Source organism: Aotus nancymaae, unplaced genomic scaffold (assembly GCF_030222135.1).
Source record: "Aotus nancymaae isolate 86718 unplaced genomic scaffold, 86718_ANA_hifiasm-v0.15.2.pri h1tg000015l_1, whole genome shotgun sequence".
Classification (NCBI taxonomy): Eukaryota; Metazoa; Chordata; class Mammalia; order Primates; family Aotidae; genus Aotus; species Aotus nancymaae.
In genome coordinates, this window is record NW_026988427.1 from 8,862,976 (window position 1) to 8,885,833 (window position 22,858).

General features: G+C 50.6%; 2 protein-coding genes across 4 annotated transcripts; one reads left to right on the forward strand and one right to left on the reverse strand.

Moving 5' to 3' along the window:
- The first annotated feature begins 1,270 nt into the window (after window positions 1-1,270).
- On the forward strand, window positions 1,271-15,578 carry RMND5B (required for meiotic nuclear division 5 homolog B). 2 transcript variants are annotated; one of them, XM_064376599.1, is made up of 10 exons: window positions 1,271-1,432; window positions 8,274-8,424; window positions 10,425-10,570; window positions 10,696-10,836; window positions 11,475-11,575; window positions 11,790-11,956; window positions 13,294-13,459; window positions 14,550-14,652; window positions 14,746-14,900; window positions 14,986-15,578. In XM_064376599.1, the coding sequence occupies exons 2-10, from the start codon at window positions 8,286-8,288 to the stop codon at window positions 15,047-15,049; spliced, it is 1,182 nt and encodes a 393-aa protein (XP_064232669.1). In that variant the 5' UTR covers window positions 1,271-1,432; window positions 8,274-8,285; the 3' UTR covers window positions 15,050-15,578. The 2 variants fall into 2 exon arrangements, with proteins under 2 accessions (XP_064232669.1, XP_064232670.1); XM_064376600.1 differs by having other exon boundaries at window positions 1,271-1,424.
- Window positions 15,579-16,484: 906 nt separating this feature from the next.
- NHP2 (NHP2 ribonucleoprotein) lies at window positions 16,485-21,525 on the reverse strand. Of its 2 annotated transcripts, XM_012451466.3 has the most exons (4): window positions 21,276-21,506; window positions 21,126-21,195; window positions 17,953-18,058; window positions 16,485-16,875 (listed from the first exon to the last, which is right to left on the reverse strand). In XM_012451466.3, the coding sequence occupies exons 1-4, from the start codon at window positions 21,433-21,435 to the stop codon at window positions 16,750-16,752; spliced, it is 462 nt and encodes a 153-aa protein (XP_012306889.1). In that variant the 5' UTR covers window positions 21,436-21,506; the 3' UTR covers window positions 16,485-16,749. The 2 variants fall into 2 exon arrangements, with proteins under 2 accessions (XP_012306889.1, XP_012306890.1); XM_012451467.2 differs by lacking the exon at window positions 17,953-18,058 and having other exon boundaries at window positions 21,276-21,525.
- Between the last annotated feature and the right edge of the window lie 1,333 nt (window positions 21,526-22,858).

The following is a 22,858-nucleotide window of genomic DNA, read 5'->3' on the forward strand; positions in this document are numbered from 1 at the left end:
GGAGGTTGCAGTGAGCCAAGATCATGCCACTGCACTCCAGCCTGGGCAACAGAGCAAGACTGTGTCTCAATTAAAAAAAGAAAGTTCAGTCTGGGCCTGGGTTTGGGTCAGCACCTCTTCTCTCCTCCTTCCTAACCCTCACCCTTCCTCCTTAGGGCAGTCCAGCTTCTCCTCTTCCCCGCTTCTCCAGGACAGCGACCAACAGAAGGTGGCCGGGCCAGGCTGGACCCCCTCCTCCGCAGAACCAGGACAGAAAAAAAGTTTGCTTTCTTTAAACATCACTTGATCTTCTTTCTTTCTCTCTCTCTCTTTCTTTCTTTTCTCTCTCTCTCCTTTCTTTCTTTCCTTCCTTCCTTTTTTTTTTTTTTTGAGGGGACGGAGTCTCACTCTTGTTGCCCAGGCTAGAGTGCAGTGGCGTGATCTCAGCTCACCGCAACCTCTGCCTCCGGGGTTCAAGTGATTCTCCTGCCTCAGCCTCCCGAGTAGCTGGGACTACAGACATGCGCCACCACGCCCGGCTAAGTTTGTATTTTTAGTAACGATGGGGTTTCTCCATGTTGGTCAGGCTGGTCTCGAACACCTGACCTCAGGTGATCCACCCGCCTCAGCCTCCCAAAGTGCTGGGATTACAGGCGTGAGCCAGCGCGCCCGACCACCACTTGATATTTCAAGAGAGCACCACGGGGCCACTGCGGGCACAGCCCAGCCGCCGCCCCTCACAGCCCGCGCCGCTCTCAGGGTGGGCAGCGCGGGAGACTAACTACTTGGGGCTTGGGACCCGGGAGCCGGGCACTGGGTCGAGTGCGGGGCCGAGGCCGCCTCTGCCAGGTGGGGAACTCGCCTAACGGCGAGGAGCTGTCGGGGCCTGCGGCTTCCAGGCCGGAGGGACTCGGCACCAGGAAGCGACCGGGCGTGATTTCTCTGGCCGCCACCAGGCTCCCGCAGGCGACTCCACTCGGCACGCGCGGCGGGGAGGCTCAGCGGCCGGGCGCAAAGCCGCGCGGGCTCGTGGGACGGCCACCCCTCCGCGAAACATCAATGGGCGGGCCCGGGCCGCCGATCAACCGCCGCAGCTTCCGGTTCCGATGACAGCGGCGCCGGAAGCCGGGGCCAGGGCTGCGGGGCGAGGTGACAGCGGGCGATCTCGGGGGCCTGCAGGGCCGGGCTGAGGGCGGGCGCGGCGGCCGGCCGAGCTGAGGCGCGCAGCCGGGACAGCTTGGCCGGCCTCCCGGGCCCCAGCCTTCTCCGGAACCCCTGATACCCCCGACTAAGCCCCGAACACTCTGCCATTGGGCTTGCTCTTTTTGCAGTTGTCGGTCCCGGGCCGGGAGCTGGAGTCCCAGACTCATAGGTCCCGGCCCAGCCCTCGAAGAGCCGCCTCTGCCGGGGCAGTCGCTCGGCCTGACGACGGCGCTGGGTCGGAGGTGAGCAGGTGCGCACAGGGCTCAGCAGGGCATTGGAGCGGCGTCTTTGGAAGGATGACTGGGAGTTTGCCTGTCGTTTGCATGTTAATGCGGGTGAAACTCCCAGTAGGCTCTGCTGTCCAGGGACAATGGTGGGCTTTTTCCTCCCTTCAGTTTTGGTTAATGAGAAAAGAAAGATTAGAAACTTCAAGTAGGGCTGTGTAGTAAAACATGAAGAGGGCGATATGACAGTTTAACTGGTGTGAGGGTGGGGCAGAGGGGTGGTCAGCATTAGATACTGTGGTCTAATGCAGAGCATCTTTGAAGATGTGACATTTGCGTTGAGACCCAAATTAGGAGGCAGGCATAGGAAGATATGGGGAGAGGGTGGTCCAGACAGCGGGAACAACCCGTATGAAGGCCCTGAGGCAGAAATAAACTGGGAGTAGTCAAGGAACAGAAAGCAAGCTAGTGTGACTGGAGTATGGCAAGAAAGAGTGGAAGCAGATGAGGTCAGAGAGTTGGGGTTTGCTCGCATAGAGCCTGTAGGTGGTAGAAAGGAACGTGGAGATTTTTCTAAGTACAGTGGAAATCTTTTGGTTTTAAGCAGAGGAGTGACATGTAGGGTAGAGAATGGATAGAGGTGGCGGCCGTAAAAGCATAAGAATTGGCTGGGCACGGTGGTTCACGCCTGTAATTCCAGCACAGGAATTACGGGAGGCTGAGGCTGGCAGATGGCTTGAGCTCAGCAGTTCAAGACCAGCCTGGCTAAACATGGGGAAACCCTGTCTCTCCAGAAAAATTAGGCTGGGCACTGTGGCTCACACCTTTAATCCCAGAAGTTCGGGAGGCCGAGGCAGGAGGATCACTTGAGACCAGGAGTTGGAGACCACCCTGGCCAACATGGTGAAACCCCATCTCTACTAAAAATACAAAAATTAGCTGGGCATGGTAGCAGGTGCCTGTAATTCCAGCTACTTGGGAGGGTGAGGCAGGAGAATCACTTGAAACTGGGAGGTAGAAGTTGCAATGAGCCAAGATTGTGCCACCGCACTCCAGCCTGGGTGACAGAACGAGACCGAGACTCCCTCTCAAAAACAAACAACAACAAAAAAATAGCTGGGTGTGGTGGGGAAAGAGGGAAAGAATTGGGACAAAAGGGAATACATGAATAAATACAAAGGAGAAAAGGCCCTGCATGTACTAAGTAAATGTGTCATGAACTGGGAAGTGTTCATGGTGCCTGTAATCTCAGCTTCTCGGGGTAGGGGGCTAAGGTGAGAGAATCACTGTAGCCCAGGAGGTCGAGTCTTCAGTGAGCCCTGATTATACCACAGCACTCTGGCCTAGGCAACAGATTGAGACCCTGTCTCTCTCTCTTTTTTTTTTTTTAACAACCATAAAAAAAAAAAAAAAAACTCTGCCTCAAAAAAAAGAAACAGCATTAAGAATTGGGTCAATGGAGTTTAATCTTTGTCAGACAAAAGGGACCTTTACGATTTGCTCAAACTTCCTTTCTCCCTGCCCAGGAGCCCCTCATTTCAGGATGCTGAATACTCCAGAAAAACCTCCATGCATACCTTGGTGGGGATTTTAATATTTCACTCATGTCTCTTTCTGCCCACCCCTACACGTTTGAGCTTAGGCTCTCTAGGCCAAAGATAGGAAATGGATGTGTCATTTAATCAGAAAATGTTTACTGAGCACCTATCATGCACCAGGCCCTGGTCTGGGCACTGACGGGGAGAAAGAAGCAGACTACACTCCAGCCATTGAGCAGCTCACAGACCAATGCGGGAGGCCGACATGGACAGGCTGTTACTGTGCTGCAGTAGTTGAGGACTCAGATGGGTGCGGTATGGCCACTCTTTCCAGGTTATGAAGCAGAAAAAGAGGCCGGGAGATTTCACTGAGGGCTCAAGGGGAGGCGATGATTAAACTACAGCTTATGTACTCTATACAAAGAAGTGCAGAGGGCACTCTGAAAATAGGAACTTGTACAAAGGAAGCAAATATATAATTGGAAAGGGCTTACATGTCAGCTCATGGCAGTGTGGGGCAAAAGGTAACAGGATCTGGTGTGTGTTTCGGAGGGTTGTCCTGGTGGATAATTTCTGTATATGTGGGACTTCGGGAGGAAGGCTTAGGACAAGTGAACATGAAATTTTAATCATCAGCACTTGTATTAATCATGAAGTTTGTCAAAGACAAATACAATTCCTTGTGCCTGATGATTGACTGATTCAGGCAGAGTGGCTTGCTCTGGACAGACTGAATTAACCTCCTGGACTTTTTGGATAGAATACGCGCAAACAGTTCTGTTTTCTCAGCTCATTTATTTTATTTTTACTTCGATTTTTTTTTTTTTTTTTTTTAAGACGGAGTCTTGCTCGGTCACCTAGGCTGGAGTGCAGTGGTGCAGTCTCAGCTCACTGCAACCTCCGCCTCCCAAGTTCAAGCAGTCCTCCTGCCTCAGCCTCCCAAGTTGCTGGGATTACAGGTGCCCGTGACCATGCCCAGCTAATTTTTGTATTTTTAGTAGAGACAGGGTTTCATCATGTTGGCCAGGCTGGTCTTGAACTCCTGACCTCGTGATCCGCTTGCCTTGGCCTCCCAAAGTGCTGGGATTACAGGCGTGAGCCACTGCAACCAGCTTTATTTTATTTTTAAAAATGTGGCCAGGCGATTTGGCTCACGCCTGTATTCCTAGCATTTTGGGAAGCTGAGGCAGGCAGATCACGAGGTCAGGAGTTCAAGACCAACCTGGATAAATGGTGAAATCCCATCTCTACTAAAAATACAAAAATGGGAAAAAAAAAAAATGAGCCAGGTGTGGTGGCATGCCTGTAATCCCAGCTACTCGGGAGACTGAGGCATGAGAATTGCTTGAAACTGGGAGGCGGAGTTTGCAGTAAGCTGAGATAGTGCCACTGCACTTCAGCCTGGGCAAGAGGAAGACTGTCTCAAAAAAAAATAAAAGAATTACTGAGTTAATCATACTCCTCAGTTCATGATAGGGTGAACTAGTCCATGCAGGGCCTTTTTCTCCTTTGTATTTTAGTTCTCTTTTGTCCCTATTCTTCCCCTCCTCACCATAGGAAATCATTCTGATGTGTTTGGTGTATATCTTTTTTTTTTTTTTTTGAGACAGGGTCTCACTCTGTTGCCCAGGCTGGAGTGCAGTGGCACAGTCGTGGCTCACTGCAGCCTTCCGGGCTCAAGCAATACTCCCACCTCAGCCTTCTGAGTATCTGGGACCACAGGCATGTGCCACCATGCCCAGGTAATTTCTTTTGTAGAGATGGGGTTTTGCCATGTGCCCAAGCTAGTCTCGAACTCCTGAGCTCAGCGATCTGCCTGCCTTGACTTCCCAAAATGCTGAGGTTACAGGTGTGAGCCATTGCTCCCAGCCTGTATGCATATATATATATATATATATATATTTTTTTTTTTTTTTTTTTTTTTTTTTTGAGACAGAGTTTCGCTCTTGTTACCGAGGCTGGAGTGCAATGGGGCAATCTCGGCTCACTGCAACCTCCGCCTCCTGGGTTCAGGCAATTCTCCTGCCTCAGCCTCCCGAGTAGCTGGGACTACAGGCATGTGCCACCATGCCCAGCTAATTTTTTGTATTTTTAGTAGAGACGGGGTTTCACCATGTTGACCGGGATGGTCTCGATCTCATGACCTCGTGATCCACCCGCCTCGGCCTCCCAAAGTGCTGGGATTACAGGCGTGAGCCACCGCGCCCGGCCGCATATATTTTTAATTTATATAAATGGATTGTGCTTAGACCTCATTTTTTCCTACCTCGGTGCCATGTATGGATCTTACTGATGTTGCTCTGGGTGTATTTGGGATGCAGTTTCTCTAAATGCTCCGCAGGTTTCCACAGATGCACCCCCCACATTTTACTTACTTGATTCCTCCAGTGGTGAGGTCCCTAGATTGTTTCCTGCCCCTTGCCACAGTGTAATCCTGTGCCGTCTCCTTCAGCTTTGTAAATGCATTTCAAGATGCTGATTCGAGCTTGCCTTTGATAAGCCTGGTAGCTGTTGGTGTCTGACAGGGCCAGATTGTTTGACCTTTTTTGAGCCATGTTTATTTTTGATATTAGTTCCCAGACACTCTTGGCCAACATGCTAATGTCCTGCCATCTTCCCCAGTTGATCATTCTCTCAAGCTCTGTGGTTAATTTTCTGTTTCTCGTCATCATTAATGGTTGCTGTACACTCATTCCAGCATAGATATTTGCTGCTTTTCTTTCCTGGTGAAACAGTGGTCTGTGAAGCTGGTCCTGGGAGTACCTGTGATGGGAAGTACTTGGAGAAGGACTCTGAGGCCTAGAGCCAGACTGCCTGGCTTCAGTTCCCAGCTCCTCCACTTGCCAGATGCCTGACCTTAGGCAACTGATTGAATCTTTGTTTCTCATATTCTCATCGGCAAAGTGTGTCTAATCATTGTACCTACCTCATAGTGTTTTAGTGAGCATTCAGTAAATGAGTTAATAATGTATGCAAAGTCATTAGAACAGTGCATGGCATATAACAGGCCCCTATTTGGAATGTCAGCTGTTAAAAATAGCAATAATGATAATTGCATCATTTCAGATACGAGACCCTGTTATATTTTGTCAATAATGGGTCACATCCAGTTGCAGAGTGTTTGTTCAGAGGGAAGGGTCGGGGGTGGGGTGGCATAACTATGGACTCCATGACTATAGATTCCAGGGTTAATAGCATTAGCTGTAAGGAGAGAGGTTTAAACAGTCCCCAAGACCCTGGGTGCCATTTCCCTGTCACTTGTTCTCTGTCAGGTAGAGACATGGTGGCTACAGATGGGCCTCGGTGCTGAGACCAGGACTGGTGGGAATGGGGAAGAGAGCCTGTGAAGCTGGGAGGATCTTGATGTTCACCTTGGACATAAGATTCTCTTTCTGATGTTCCTCCGTACCCTTCTTTGAGAATGGGCATTTGGCTAGATTTGAATCTTTCAGAGAGAAACATGACAGAGCCTTCTCATTTCAAATCTCATAGATGGAAAGATGGGGAGGGGAATCAGCTCTGTCACAGACATTCTGAGGATTGCCCACGCGTTCAGTGTCAAAGGCTGCTCTGAAATGGAAAGGAGCAGTGGCCCAGGATGGAAAGGATGCAGAAGGAAGCCCCAGTGGTAGGGAGAGGAGATAGGACAAGAAAAGTCAACTTTCTTTCAGTGGCATAATGAGGAGGGAAGGTCGTGTTGCAGCAAAAGAGGCTCTAGTCTGGTCGGGGAGGCAGGCCTAGGAACCAAAACTGAAATGGAAGGGTGCAAAGTGAGAGTAGAAGGAGCTAGGTGGGCACGGGCTAGAGACAGCTGCAGAAGATGCTGATATCTGAGCTAACTCAGAAGTGATGGGCCAGCCTCCCAAGTAGTCAAGGAGGTGAGGGTGACAGAGAGCAGGCCAGGTGAGGAAGCAGCATGTACCAGGGCACAGAGCTGTGGAAGAGCAAGGGTTCTGTGCTTGTCCTCGGGTACGCAGCAGGTGAGGGTAAGGCAGGAGTGGTAGGCAAGCCTGTCAGACCAGCATGGTTGGCAGTTATTCCCCAAGCTGTGTTTCAAGATATCAGCCACTCAAGGACAGCCTTTATGGCTTATGTTATTATATTATGTGGAAAAGCAGTTCCTCTAACTGTAAGAATGTGGCCATAATGACTGTATGAAAATACATGGGTTAGGCATGGTGGCTTATGCCTGTAATTGCAGCACTTTGGGAGGCCAAGGCGGAAAGATCGTTTGAGCCCCAGGAGTTTGAGACCAGCCAGGGCAACATAGGGAGGTCCCATCTCTATGAAAAACAATTTTCATTTATTCTTATTTATTTTTCTTATTATTTTTTTTTAAATAGAGACGGGGTTTCACCATGTTGGCCAGGCTGGTCTTGAAGTCCTGACCTCAGGCGATCCACCCACCTCAGCCTCCCAAAGTGCTGGGATTACAGGCATGAGCCACCACGCCCAGCCAAACATATACTTTTTTTTTTATTGAGACAGCATCTTGCTCTGTTGCCCAGGCTGGAGTGCAGTGGTGCGATCTTGGCTCACTGCAACCTCCTCCTCCTAGATTTAAGCAAGCCTCCTGCCTCAGCCTCCCAAGCAGCTGGGATTACAGGCACCCATCACCACGCCTGGCTCATTTTTTGATTTTTAGTAGAGACAAGGTTTCACCATATTGGCCAGGCTGGTCTTGAACTCCTGACCTCATGATCCACCCGCCTCAGCCTCCCAAAGTGCTGGGATTACAGGTGTGAGCCACCACACCTGGCCTAAAAAATTTTTTTTAATTAGCCAGTTATAGAAGCACATTCCTGTGGTCCCAGCTACTCAGGAGGCTAAAGTGGGAGGATCCCTTGGGCCTCGAGGGTCAAGGTGGCCAGGGAGCTGAGATTATGTCACTGGACCCTAGCCAGGGCTTGTTTCAAAAAAAGAACAGGAGCTTGTTTCAAAAAAAGAAAATACATACATGTAATATGATGTTACACAGTATATGGTTTCTAGTTAGAAGCTATTGCCAGCTAAGAGCTCTGTGAGGCCCGCTCTGTCTTCTGATTTAAAAGGGAGATGAACAAAGATTAAAGCATGAAAGGAGTTGAAAATGGAATAATTTTCTCACCATGATTCAGAAAAACCCTGTCCTCACACCAGCCTGCATCCTCCACTGGGCACCCCAGTGGAGTGAGGAGATGGGATATTACACACACCTATGTTTTGGTAAGCAGGGAACATTGATACATGATGTGGGAATGGTGAGAGGGATCTGAAGAGGTAGTCTGGGCACCCTGCCTGCTATGCCACTGTGGCCCAGACGGGGCCTGACCCAGCTGACCCTCCTCAGGCCGAGGCCACCATGGAGCAGTGTGCATGCGTGGAGAGAGAGCTGGACAAGGTCCTGCAGAAGTTCCTGACCTACGGGCAGCACTGTGAGCAGAGCCTGGGGGAGCTGCTGCACTACGTGGGCCAGCTGCGGGCTGAGCTGGCCGGCGCAGGTGGGTGGCCACCCTTGCAAGTGCCCTGCGACAGCCTCCCTGAGGATATGGGAGACCTGAAGCTACTGGGTGACAGGGTTCTGGAAGGACGATGATGAGGATGTTGGTACCTGCATCTCTAGGCCTCCTTGAAACCGGATAATGACAGTCTCTGAGCTATTTCAAAAAGCCCAGCAGAAATTATTAATTTACCTGAGATGATCCCCATTTACATTTTGTTTTCAACTTGCTTCTCTACTCTTAGCTTTCTTTTTTTTTCCTTTTATAAATTTTTTTGTGTGGAGACAGTGTCTATGTTGCCTAGGCTGGTCTTGAACTTGTAGGGGCTCAAGTGGTCCTCCTACCTCAGCTTCCCAAAGCACTGGGATTATATGCATGAGCCACCAGGCCTGGCCTGTTTTTAGCTTTTAAAGATAATTTCAAATTTACAGACCAGTTCCAAGAGTAGCATGAAGAACGGATATATACCCTTTACTTAGATTCACCAACTGCTCATATGTTGCCATATTTACCGTTATCATTGCTTTTTAACCATTTGAAAAATAAATTGCAGATAACATAGCCCCAAGCCTTCAATGTGCATTTCCTAAAATCAAGGGCATTCTCTTACATAAACACAGCGTTGTTATTAAAACCAAGACATTGCCGGGCACAGCGCCTCCCACCTGTAATCCCAGCATGTCAGGAGGGTGAGGCGGGTGGATCACCTGAGGTCGGGAGTTTAAGACCAGCCTTACCAACATGGCGAAACCCCATCTCTACTAAAAATACAAAATTAGCCGGGCGTGGTGGCACGTGCCTGTAATCCCAGCTACTTGGGAGGCTGAGGCAGGAGAATCGCTTGAAGCTGGGAGGCGTAGGTTGCAGTGAGCTGAGATCACGCCACTGCACTCCAGCCTAGGCGACAGAGGAAGACTCTGTATCAGAATAAATAAATAAATAAAGTACAATCTGGACGGGTACGGTGGCTCATGTCTGTAATTTTAGCACTTTGGGAAGCCGAGGTGGGTAGATCGCTTGAGTCCAGGAGTTCAAGACCAACCTGGGCAACATGGTAACCCTGTCTACCAAAAATATGAATATTAGCCAGTCTCATAGCCCAGTCTCAAAATAAATAAATACATACAAAGATGAAAATAAAGTACAGCTCAGTGGTTTTCAGTATATTTACAGAGTTGTACAATCTTCACCACTATTTAATTTCAGAACATTTACTTTTTTGTTTTGAGAACATTTTTATCACCCCCAAAGGAAACCTAACCCATTGACTATCTCTCCATTCCTCCCTCTCCCTAGCCTCTGGCAACCACTAATCTCTTGTGTCCCTATCGATTTGTGTATTTTGGACAGTTCACATAAAAGGAATCATACCACATGTAGCCTTTTGTGTCTGGCTTGGTTAACATGTTTTCAAGGCACATTTATGTTGTAGCCAATACCAGCACTTCATTCCTTTCTGTGGCTGAATAATAGTCCAATGTATGGATGCGCCACAGTTGTCCACTAGCTGATGGACATTTGGGTTGTCGCCACCTTTTGGCTATTATAAATATTGTTGCTATGAATGTTCATGTACAAGCTTTTGTGTGGACATATGTTTTATTTTGGGTTATACTTACGAGTGGAATTGCTGGATCATATAACTCTGTTTAACTTGGCAGTTAAATACATAGAATCCTATGTATGCTATAGTCCATGAGTTAAAATAAATACTTCACCCATAGTAAGTGCCAAATCATCTTGATTTCACAGCAACCTGTAATTTTAGATGAGGAAATGAAGGCTCCCAGAGGTGAACTGGCTTTTCCCACTTGACTAGTTCCAAGTCAGACAGTTAAAAAGTGGCAGGACCTGGAAGAGAAGCTAGTTCTTTCACCCTGGCGTCCTGGGCCAAGGGACTGGCATTTAGAATAGAGGAGGCAGAGCTAACCTCTGGGTCTGCTGCCAAATCAGGTGTTCTGGGCTGCCTCCTCTGTGTCCTTATTCCACTTTCTCTGCAGCCCTCCAGGGGACCCCTCTCTCGGCCACCCTCTCTCTGGTGATGTCACAGTGCTGCCGAAAGATCAAAGATACTGTGCAGAAACTGGCTTCGGACCATAAAGACATTCACAGCAGTGTGTCCCGAGTGGGCAAAGCCATTGACAGGGTGAGCATGTATGTGGCCGGCTCCAGGACTGGGGTGGGAATATCCTGAAGTTGGGATGTACAAGGACTCAAAGGACAGCCAGCGAGAATGCCCGCATCACCAGGCCCTGTCTCTTTCTCTGTCAGAACTTCGACTCTGAGATCTGTGGTATTGTCTCAGATGCGGTGTGGGACGCGCGGGAGCAGCAGCAGCAGATCCTGCAGATGGCCATCGTGGAACACCTGTACCAGCAGGGCATGCTCAGCGTGGCCGAGGAGCTGTGCCAGGTACAGCCGGGCCGGGTGGGTGCTGACAACCTGCCTGCTGTGCCTTTCACCTGCTAGCTTTCATTATATGAAGTCCCAGCCACTCTTTAAATCCATTTATTGCCTAAAGGAAATCAGTGGCTCTGCCAGAAATAGAAGGTAGCTTTAGAAACATATATGATGAAAAGAAAAGTTACTCGTTTCTAGTTAGAGTTGGTTGCCAGCCAGGGTTCTGAGCTGAGGCCTGATATCCTTTTATTGAAAAGGGCGATGAGTGAAATGACAAAGTAGTACTTGTTAGGTGTTAGAGACACACTGGTGATAAAAGTAAAGATTCTCCCTACTGTACTAGGAGGATGGAAGAGGAATAATTTTCTTGCCATACAACTCAGTGCATGGCCTGGGGACTGTCTCCACTGCTACGGTTGTGGGGTGGGGTTTGCAGTCTGCACTCTGGAGGTCAGCATGTCACACTCAGCCACCCCAGGACTGAGAGGGGAACAAGAGAGGCCCAAATGGCTGCCAGGAGACCAAGTTCCTCAAGCAAAGCCCAGATCTCTCTGCCCTGTCTTTCTGGGTGAGCTTTTATGATGTATATAGTAGAGAACTTTGGAAACACCATCTTCCAGTGGTGGGATCTCTTCTCCCTCTCCCTATAGGAATCAACGCTGAATGTGGACTTGGATTTTAAGCAGCCTTTCTTAGAGTTGAATCGAATCCTGGAAGCCCTGCACGAACAAGACCTGGGTCCTGCGTTGGAGTAAGGAGGCCCTTGGGTGGGCCAGCAGCACTCTGCTCCAACCTCTCAGGGCAGAGGGCTTGACTGTGGTCTTCACTTCACCCAGATGTACTTGACCTGCCTCCAGCCCTGTCTCAAGAGCCTCACACAGGCTTTTGGGGCCCTCCTCGCAGGTCCTGGCTCTCAGGTCCTAGCCCCCACCAGCTCTACACTAAACTGGCCCCTTTCTTCCCAGATGGGCCATCTCCCACAGGCAGCGCCTGCTGGAACTCAACAGCTCCCTGGAGTTCAAGCTGCACCGACTGCACTTCATTCGCCTCCTGGCAGGAGGCCCTGAGAAGCAGCTGGAAGCCCTGAGCTATGCCCGGCACTTCCAGCCCTTTGCTCGGCTGCACCAGCGGGGTGAGTACCCAGGGGGCTGGGGTTGTGCTGCCTGGCCCAACAGATGTCTGCATGTGGTGGGTTACATCAGGCTTCTAGTCCCTGCACCCATGTGGGACTGTCTGTTACCCAGATGCCTTTCCCCAACTAGAAACTTCTTTGACCCCTCACTGTGTCCAGGATGAACTCTAAACTCAAGGCCCTTCCGTTCTCACCTCTGTCATACCTTTAGTTTATACCTTCAGTGCAGACCACCTGGGGTCCTCGTGCCTGCCATGCATCACACCACACTCAGAGCATGCCATGCTCATCCCGCCTGCTCTGCCTCATGTGCCTCCCTGACCTTGACGGCCTATGGAAAAGTCCCTTAAAAAAAAAAAAGACTTGGCTGGGCATGGTGGCTCACACCTGTAATCACAGCACTTCCAGAGGCCAAAGCAAGCGGCAGATCACTTGAGCTCAAGAATTCGAGACCCCCACCCCATCTCTACAAAAAATAAAATTAAAAAGACTCACTTGAGCTCTCTTCCTGTCATGCTGTGATTTCCAGACCTGGAATCTAAGTCTTACCGTTGAGATGCTAATGAGTAGTAACCTGTACTAACTTGTTTCTTTAGTTCCACTCATATTTATTATTTTTAATATTATCTCAAAATAAATATGAAAACCAAGCCATGATTTTATTTTTTATTTATTTATTTTTGAGACAGAGTCTCACTCTGTTGCCCAGGCTGGAGTGCAGTGGCATGATCCTGGCTCACTGCAACCTCCGCCTCCCAGGTTCAAGCAATTCTCCTGCCTCAGTCTCCCGAGTAGCTGGGATTATGGGTGCACACCACTATGCCCAACTAACTTTTTCTATTTTTTAGTAGAGATGGGGTTTCACCACGTTGGCCAGGCTGGTCTCAAACTCGTGGCCTCATGTAATCCACCCACCTCAGCCTTCCAAAGTGCATGAGCCAACAAGCCATGATTTAAGTTTTAGCTAGATACTGCTGTCTCTGGAGAGCTCTGAACCTGGGGTTGCTCTAAATGGAGATTAGTGTGGAGACACTAGCACCAACCTGAGACTTATTTGTTCCTTAATGCAGCTGGGGAGGAAAGAAAACTGGAAAAGAACTGTCTCCTGATTCTGTTAGTAATGCCTCTTCTTATGCTCCAGAAGCAGCCTGGACCTCCATCTCCCCCCACCAAATTTTAGTCAAATTTGCCTGAGGGCGTTTCCATCCTTGCTCAGTCTGCTCAGGGGACTGGGAGTTGCTGGGCTCAGCGTACTGTGCTACACAGTCTGGCCATCCCCTTAGGGGTGGACCCAGAGCCCTGCACCCCCCTGAGCTGCCGCCCGGCTTGCCTTGTAGAGATCCAGGTGATGATGGGCAGTCTGGTGTACCTGCGGCTGGGTTTAGAGAAGTCACCCTACTGCCACCTCCTGGACAACAGCCACTGGGCAGAGATCTGTGAGACCTTTACCCGGGATGCCTGTTCCCTGCTGGGGCTTTCTGTGGAGTCCCCCCTCAGTGTCAGGTACAACCCAGCCCCGTGAGGGCAACGTAAGTGGGAGGGTAGAGAGGGAAATCATCATTTTGCCAAGGCCCTGCCATGTGCCAGGAACAGTGCTCGGTGCTTTCACAGACCGAAACTGGCTTTCTTAGTCATTCTTCAGGAGAGGAATTACCTGTTTTTATAGTTAAACCGAGACTAGGAAGAGTTATGACCCCAGGTCACCATGAGGTCAGTGGCATGGTCAAGGTTTACATTTTGTAAGGTCTCCTGAACGAAGTCCCTGCCTCTCTTGCACCTCACCCTGGATCACGGCAAGACCTACCCAGCTAACCCACGCCCCTCTGCAGCCCGCCTTCCTCATGACCTCAGGTCTTAAACACCGCTTGCCTTCAGGGGAGATGTGAGTGGTTGAGTAACATGTATTCAGCACTGCTCAGGTGCCTCCCTCACAGCTCACAGCAACCCTGGGAGGACAGGCACTGTTATCCTCATTCTATAGATGAGGAAATGGAGGGTCACGATGGGCACTCACTTGCCCAAGGCCTCACAGGGAATAAAGGGCACTTGGACCTGACCCCAGAGCCACACAGTCCACCACAGTGAACAGTTGTCCTGTGCCTTATAGGATATTTAGCATCTGAGGTTCCAGCCAATAGGCTCCCTTCCCCATGCAAGTGTCGTGAGAACTGAATCCCCAACCTCCATTTTTTAAGCAGCCTAGTTGGTAGCTACCATTATAAAGATATGTTATGACTACACAGCAGGGTATAGCCTACAGGCAGGCTGGAGCCCTTTGGAACTGATCACTGTCCTCCAGTCACACCAAGGACTTTTCATTCATTAGGATGAGCAGATATCTGCCCCTAGAGCTATAGGAAGTCTTCCCTGTAGGTTCTCAAATTTTGGGGTACATTAGAATGAGTCTAGAGTCAGACATACATTAAGTACCTACGTGGCACCTTACGAACAACGTGAGGGATTTCTGAGGACCGATTTGACCATGCGCCACTTTAGAGCCCTGTCTCAAGGTCCGTGCTGAAGCATGGCGTGCTAGCCCCCTTGCCTGTCTGCTGTGACCTGAGCCACTCTAGCCCGTGTTCCTTGTCTGCAGCTTTGCCTCTGGCTGTGTGGCACTGCCCGTGTTAATGAACATCAAGGCTGTGATTGAGCAGAGGCAGTGCACTGGGGTCTGGAGTCACAAGGACGAGTTACCGGTGAGGCCTGGCCCAGGGACTTGTGGGCAAGAGGCATTGGGGAGGACAGCCATGACAGGAAGTAGAACTCACTCCATTTGCTGCCCTTCCCAGATTGAGATTGAACTAGGCATGAAGTGCTGGTACCACTCTGTGTTCGCTTGCCCCATCCTCCGCCAGCAGACGTCAGATTCCAACCCTCCCATCAAGCTCATCTGTGGCCATGTTATCTCCCGAGATGCACTCAATAAGCTCATTAATGGAGGAAAGTAAGTTCCCTCTGCTCCACTCCACCTCGGCTTGGCTCTCCTGCTGGCCGCCCCTGAGACATTCTTGGTTCTCCTCTCTTTGCAGGCTGAAGTGTCCCTACTGTCCCATGGAGCAGAACCCGGCAGATGGGAAACGCATCATATTCTGATTCCTACCCGGAAGTTTGTTGAAAGCAGTTTTCACCTATGAGCCTTGCTCTGTCTCAGTAGGGTGGTTAGCTTCAGTGGACTGCGGTTGGTTTGAGTGCCTGGCTGAGGAGTTCTGTGGAGGGGAGGATTGGAGCAGCCCTTTGGCAAAGGCTGAGGAGGGAGACGGACCAGCCCACACCTGGCAGCTGGCTGTGTGGCATAAGGAAAGGGAGATGCTGGCCTCTCTGCTCCTGCTGTGTCTTCCTGTTTCTATTTGCCCTCGACATAGTAACAACCGACAGAGTGGCAAAGGACCTGGTCTTTAGCAGCAGACATCCTTCCACCCCTGCACTCAGCCAGGTCTCTTGCTGCCAAGCCAGTGCTATGTCCACCCTTGCCCCTCGGCCCAAGGGTGTCCAGCGGTGGCCCACATCTTCCTCCCGCTATACAGCCTCAACTGTTATGTACCATCTCCCACTGTAAATAGCCCCAGTTAGAACAGAATGCCGTTGTTTTATAACTTTGAACAAATATATTCACTGCCCTTCTCATTTCTCCCGGCCAACCTTTAACCTCACTGACAAATTATGACCACATATCTACCGCACACAGGTGCTGGCCACAGCCTGGTGGCTGCTGCAAACACACACAACCATGGTCAGCAGGTGTCAAGTGTGCAGGCACAAAGAAACCAACCTGCATCTCTGACTGGGGGAGCTTAGATGTCAGACTCCGGGCAAGGTGCTTGTACATATACACACACCAGATCTTACTACCTCCGTAGGAGAAATCCGTGTAACGGGATTCAGGAAAATGAAATAACTTGCACAACAGGGCTCACAGCTTGGGAAGGAGAGAGCTTGGAGTTTTAACTAGATCTGACCCTCAAGCCCAAGCTATTTCGTTTATTCTAGGGTGCCTGAAGCTTGGTCGCTATGTGTACTGAGTCCTGTGCAGGGCCTCTGACAGCAGGAAGGGGCCAAGTCTAAAATGTTTGAAGGGATTGGGTTACTAGGGCCATTATGTGAAGCAAGAGAGATGGCCTGGGGGGGATACATTTCAGCTTCACATTCCTATTTAAAATTTACTGCGTGGCTATGTAAATTGCTTCCATAAGCTTCACAGTGGCATTTAAAGCTCCTGGGGGAAAGGTAGGAATGGGGGTGTTTCCTGATGTGGGGGCTTTAGGTTTCCATGAAGTATGTCTGGGCCCCCTGCCTTATCTCACAGCCCCCATCTACCCTGGAAGAGGGAGTTGAAAGCGCTGAGGTGGGTAGCAGGACCAGTTCGCAGCTTGAGCCAAAGTACCCAGTGCCGGGCAGCTGAGCATTAGCACAGAACCCTCTGAGTCCTTCGGGCTCTCTGGTGAGGGAGACTGGTACACTCTTCCTGCCCACCGACTCCTTGGCCCCACCAACAGCTGCTGCTTAGGAAAACACCCACAGACTCACCACATTTTAGTTTTAGCATTTACTTTCCCCACCACACATTCACTTGACAGTGAACGTGTTTGGAACAGCCTTCACTTAAGTCCCATGGCACTGATGAAGAGAAGGCTGGCGTTACCTCATGAAAGGGCTGTCAGAGCTGCCTGGGAAGAAGGCGTGCCTGGGGGAACTGGGAAGATGCCGTCAGTGTGGGTGGGCAGGAGGACAGCCAGTCATCCTGCCGCCAGCCCAGTAGCTTCCAGAGGCAGGTGCCCAGGTGCTGCCGGGGCCCCTCACAGGGCTAGGGGCAGGGACTGCACCTCCTCCAGGCACTCATCGTAGGCCTCCTGGTACTCCTCATGGGGCTTGACCATTATCACACAGGTGGGGCGCTTGGAGCCTGCAGCTGCACCCAGGTCCTACAGAGGGGAAGGAAGTGCTGTTTGGAAAAAAGGCTATACAATCTGTATGACAGGCGGTCACAACTGATGACCCAGCTGCCTAATCTGGCCCACAACTATGTTCTTTTGGGTCCACGTTTTATTTACAAGCATCTTGGATTGGTTGCCATCATTTAAACTCAATCAGACCTTTGAGCCATGGTTCAGTCACACAGGGCCTACATTCCCACATGGCAACTATGAAAGGGCTCCAGCCCAGCAGGGGTTGTCCCCACAGACAGGGCCTGTGCTGTCCAGGTCCCTGCCATCCCCCACTTCCTGTGCCTCAGATCTGGCCCCTGCTATGTAAGATAAGGACAGCAACAGGTCCCTTTGAGCCTAAACCCACCTAACAGGACTAACATGGGTGAAGCATCTTAGCTTACAAAGCTCGTCCACATACACCTGTTTGTTTTCATTCTCAGAGTCCACAGAAAACTGACAATTCAGTTATCATCACGCCGGGTGGTAAGCTCCTTCAGAAAAACAGGGCCTCTCCCTGCTTTATCCCAAGAAGTGATACTGTAGGTACTCAAGATCCACCCCGAGCCTTTTTTCTTTTTCTTTTTTTGAGACAGGGCCTCACTCTATCATGCAGTCTGGAGTGTGGTGGTATACGATCATGGCTCACTAGAGCCTTGAACTCCTGGGCTCAAATGATCCTCCTGCTTTAGCCTCCCAAGTGGCTGAGGTATGGGCATGTGCCACCACACCCAGCTAATTTAAAAAAATTTTCTTGTAGAGATGGAGTCTCTCTTTGTTGCACAGGTTAGTCCTGAACTCCTGTCCTCAATTGATCCTCCCATCTTGGCCTCCCAAAGCACTAGGACAGGTGTGAGCCACAGCACCTGGGCTGGGATTCCCATTTTAACAAGATGAGAACTGAAATGTAAGAGGTAACTTATCTGTAGTCCCATAACTAAGAAGACAGAGCTGAGAATCCATCCAGACCTGTCTTAGCTCCAACCATCCTGGCTCCCCATCTGTCCTGCTACGGCAGACAATATCCCAGACACCCCAGGGCTGAACAAGGTCAGGGGGCCATGTGCTCCTTACCGTCTTAGAGGGGATATAGACATAGGGCAGATTTCGGTCCTCACACATGACAGGGAGATGGCAGTATACCTCAATGGGCAGTGTGTCCCCTGCCAAAACCATGATCCTGAAATGAGAGAAACCACTGTTGTTCTGGCTTGCTCCTTCTCTCTTTCAGCTGTAAGTGCTGCCCTGGGCTGGGTCTTAGGGGTAGAGAGACAAAATTGTTTGGTGAGTGCATTCTTCTGGGGAGGTGATCTCTACCTCTTGGCAACATGTAAGTGCCACCAAAATGATGTAGTGCTGGGACAGCTAAAGTACAGGATGGTGTCAAGGAGTAAGAGCTCAGCTATCCTTGGAGAGTCTAAAAAGGTTTCAACCAGGTGACACTTGAACAGAAAGCTGAATGACGACTGTGTGTCAGGGAGCCCATTGAGGGGCTGGGGGAGGGGAGAGCATGTGATGACGACTGTGTGTCAGGGAGCCCATTGAGGGGCTGGGGGTGGGAAGAGCATGTGGTGGGAGAATCAGAATGGCACCAGACACAACTGGAGGGCTGGAGAGACTGGCAGGGGACATATCCAAGGCCTTGAGTACCAGGCTAAGAAGCATGGGCTCTGTCCCAAGAGTGACAGTGAGGCAATGAAACCTTGCCAGAGACTTCTCAGCCAGGGTTCCTAGCTGGCCAGGTGTCAGGACTTGGGGGCAAGGGCCTTAGGAGCCTGAGGACTCAGAAGGAAAAGTCTGCTCTCCCAGGCTGGGTAAAGGCAGACACACCAGGACCAGCTCCCCTTCTGTTAAGCGCCTTTAACTGTGAGTTCATCATAGCCTTGTCCTCGGCCGCCCTCTCCTCAGTACCTTCTTCCTGGCTGACCGGAGCCACTGCCATGGGGTCAAGTGCCATCAATGTGCCGATAACTCCCAGATCTACTTACTAACTCCAGCCTGGCCCTCTCTCTTCCAAGCTCCAAACCCCTACAGCCATCTGCCTATTTGACAGTTCTCCTGGTGGGGGGAGGGGAGGAAGTCATGTGTCTCTAAGGTACCTCCAAAACTTATCAAAAACCAAACTTGTGATCTTTATTTTTGAGATGGAGTCTCACTCTGTCGCCAGGCTGGAATGTAGTGGCACAATCTCAGCTCACTGTAGCCTCCACGTTCTGGGTTCAAGTGACTGTCCTGCCTCAGCCTCCCAAGTATCTGGGACTACAGGTGCACGCCACCACACCGGCTAATTTTTGTATTTTTAGTAGAGACGGGGTTTCACCATGTTGGCCAGAATGGTCTCAATCTCCTGACCTCCTGATCGCCCACCTCGGACTCCCAAAGTGCTGGGATTACAGGCATGAGCCACTGCACTTGGCCAACTTGTGATCTTTCTGGTCCCCCTCCACTGTTCACATCTCAGACTGGGCCCTCTGTCCCTCTAGCTGGGCGTATCAGAACCTAGAGGTCGTCAATACCTTCTCATTCTCCACATCTAAAAGTCCTCTCAAATCTATTTCCTTTAACTCCGTCTCCACCATCGCCTCTCCAGGACTATAGCAGTCTACTCTCTGAGCATTCCCAAACCTTCTCTTACCTCTCTAATCCTTTCATCGATTGTCAGAAAAATCTTAGGGTGTAAAATATAATAAAAATTATGTCACTTCCTGGCTTTAACCCCCAATGGCTTCCAAAGCACTGAGTACAAAAACTAAATTTACTGTGGGCTACAGGCCCCCTAAGAAGGGGGCTCACCAGACCCTGCCCTCCTGCCCTGAGGCCCACTCTTTCTTCTGGCAGGATCCTCCCATCCCACTCCAAAATTAATCCCTGTGGTTTTTTTCTTTTTTTTTTAGACAGCATCTCACTCTTGTTGCCCAGGCTGGAGTGTAATGGCGCAATCTTAGCTCACTGCAACCTCTGCCTCCTGGGTTCAAGCAATTCTCCTGCCTCAGCATCCTAAGTAGCTGGGATTACAGGAGCCCACCACCAGGCCCGACTAATTTTTTTTTGTATGTTTAGTAGAGCTGGGGTTTCACCATGCTGGCCAGGCTGGTCTCAAACTCCTGACCTCAAGTGATCCACTCGCCTTGGCCTCCCAAAGTGCTGGATAACAGGCGTGAGCCATGCGCCCGGCCACCCCTGTGTCTTAAGATCTCAGCTCAAATGGGACTACTGAGAGAAACGTCCCCTGATGTGCCCTCCCACCTAGGTTAGACACCATTAAGCATCAAGTCTGCCCAACATTATTGATCTCTTGAGCACCTTCAGTTTCACTTCTTGGGATAAAGCAGGGAAAGGCCCTGTTCTGTAAGAGCTTACCATTTGGCCTGAGAGGAAGATACAGGGAAGAAAAATGTAAACAAGCTTCAAATTTTGATAAATGCCATTAAGAAAAGTGGGGTAATGAAACAATTCTCATTGCATTCTGTTATTTTCCTTCATGGCTATCACAACGTGTAATTATTTGTGTGTGTGATTATCTGATCAATGAATGTCATTGTTTCTCCCATAGCACAGTGCCTGAAAAAGAGTACACACTCAATCGTTAAGGCTGCCAGGTGTGGTGGCTCATGTCTGTAATCCCAGTGCTTCTTGAGGCTGAGGCAGGAAGATCTCTTGAGCCCAGGAGTTCAAGACAAGCCTGAGCAACATGACGAGACTCCTCTGTCTCTGCAAAACAACAACAACAATTAGCCAGGCGTAGTGGCGCAAGCCTGTGGTCCCAGGTACTTGGGAGGCTGAGGTGGGAGGATCGCTTGAGCCCAGGAGGACGAGGCTGCAGTGTGCTGTGATTGCGCCACTGCACTCCTGCCTAGGTGAGAGCTAGACCCTGTCTCAAAAACAAAAACAATAATACTCAGCCCCTTAAATACAGAGTTGGAGAGGGGCCACCCCCAGGACAGATTCAAGGCTGAGCGGATTAGGGCGAGGGCCCGAGGTAATCTGAGGCAAGGAGCGGAGCCTGGGGAGGAGGGTCCCTGAATGAATGAAGCTGGGTCTAAGGAACTTGGCTTACACAGTTCGCTTCACCCTGGAATTCACTTTAAGCTCGTATCGGTTTTGTACTAAAGGGACTTTACTGACTGCTTAACTGGCTTCCGTATATGGGGCTAGGTCAGAGTCAACATTTTACTGCGCACCTACAACGTAGAGATTTCTCCGTTAGCGTTTAGAAATGCAAAATCTAGAGGAAAGAGGGTTCTTACCCTTTTTCTCCTTTGTTGACAAATTTCTGAACTTCTTTCACCCCGCGCCGAATCTGCTTCTGCTTCACGGCTGCAACGACAGAAGAGTAGGTCGGGGGCCTCTCCACGCCACCCGCGCCCCCACCCGGGCCACCTCGGCGCCCGCCTCACCTTTCTTGATGCATTTGTAGAGCTTCCGCGTGAGGCGACGAGAAGCCAGGGGCTGCGCGATGGGGTTTTGGTTGACCAGCAGCTCCTGGTAGGTGCGCTCTCCGGAGCACGCCTCCGCCTGAGCCTCGGGCCCGTCGGGATCTGCCTTTATTTTGGTCATCGCAGCGGCCGCGGAAACCTAGTCCTAATGAGGCGAGCCCACGCGGTCCGCAGCTTTAGGCATCACTTCCGGGTTACCAGCTGCACGAGAAGCCGCCGTTCAACAGGGCCAATCAGGAAACGAGGTCTCCGACTCAGTCCTATCGTTGATGCTCAGCTTCGTAACTACGGAGCGGAGGGGGGCGGAGTCATGATCCTAGGGGCGGGGCGGAGCCGAGGGAATGTGAGGCAAGGGGCGGGGCCCTGGGAAAGCAGGGCCTGAGGGGGCGGGGCCGGTGCCCGGGGCGATGCTGGAAAGGGTGCTTCCTTTCTTGCATAATTTTTCTTTTTTTGTTTTCTGACCCTTGGACCCCGATTCGCAGGTGTGAAAGATACAGAGCAAGGGATCACCCCACTAACCTACGTCTGCACCGTTTTTCTCCAGATAGGGCGTGGCTCGCTCTCTTCCCGCGGGGTTCTGCTCCAGTGTTTTCCATGGGAGAGGTTTCCCCGGTGACTTTATCTAAAATTGCAGTTCCCTCCCTCCCCCACCAGCATCCTTTCACCCGCTATTTTCCCCGCAGTTCTTACCCCTGCCTGACGCTACAAACGCTGAGGGCCTAGCTGAGAAGTCAGACGGCGCTGAGGGGAGGACGGCTGGAGCGAAGCCAGGAACAGCCGAGGGAAGGCTTTGGGGACTGAGGTCCCTGGCGGGCACGGGGAGAGCTGTGAAGAGCCACCCGCTGGATGGGTAGAAGGCTAAGGGACAGAGCCGCCAGGGAGTGGGGGGCGGTGGCAGGCCGAGCTCCAGTGGATCTTGGTATCTCTGTTAAGCCTCTTCCACTGTGTTTTGGAACTCTGGATGGATATTAATTAGATAATTGCTACAAATGACTAACTTGTAATACTAATTACCTTTGATCCTGATGTGGCAGGCCTGCCATTTTTATATTGCTAGAATAAGCCGTAAATAGAAACTTACGAGTGTTCTGGTGGCTGTGGGAGCACAGGTCAGTTAAACTAACTTAAAGATCGGCCTTTCCCCAGTGTGGTGACACGTGCCGGTGGTCCCAGCTACTCGGGAGGCTGAGATGGGGTTCGCTTGAGCCCAGGAGTTAGAGGCTGAAGTAAGCCATGACTGCACCTGTGAATAGCCACTGACAGTCTGGGCCACCGAGGAAAACCCTGTGTCTTAAAAACAAACAAACAAACAAAAACCTTTTAACACTGGAACAAACGTGCAATAAATTTTGTTTGTTTTGTATTAAATAAAAACAAAATAGGTTTTTACGCGGAGCCAGTGGCTCATGCCTGTAATCTCAGCACTTTGGGAGGTCGAGGAGGGTAGATCTCTTGATGTCAGGAGTTTGAGACCGGCCTGGCCAACATGGTGAAACCCCATCTTTAATAAAAATACAAAAATTAGTGCCGGGCGTGGTGGCTCA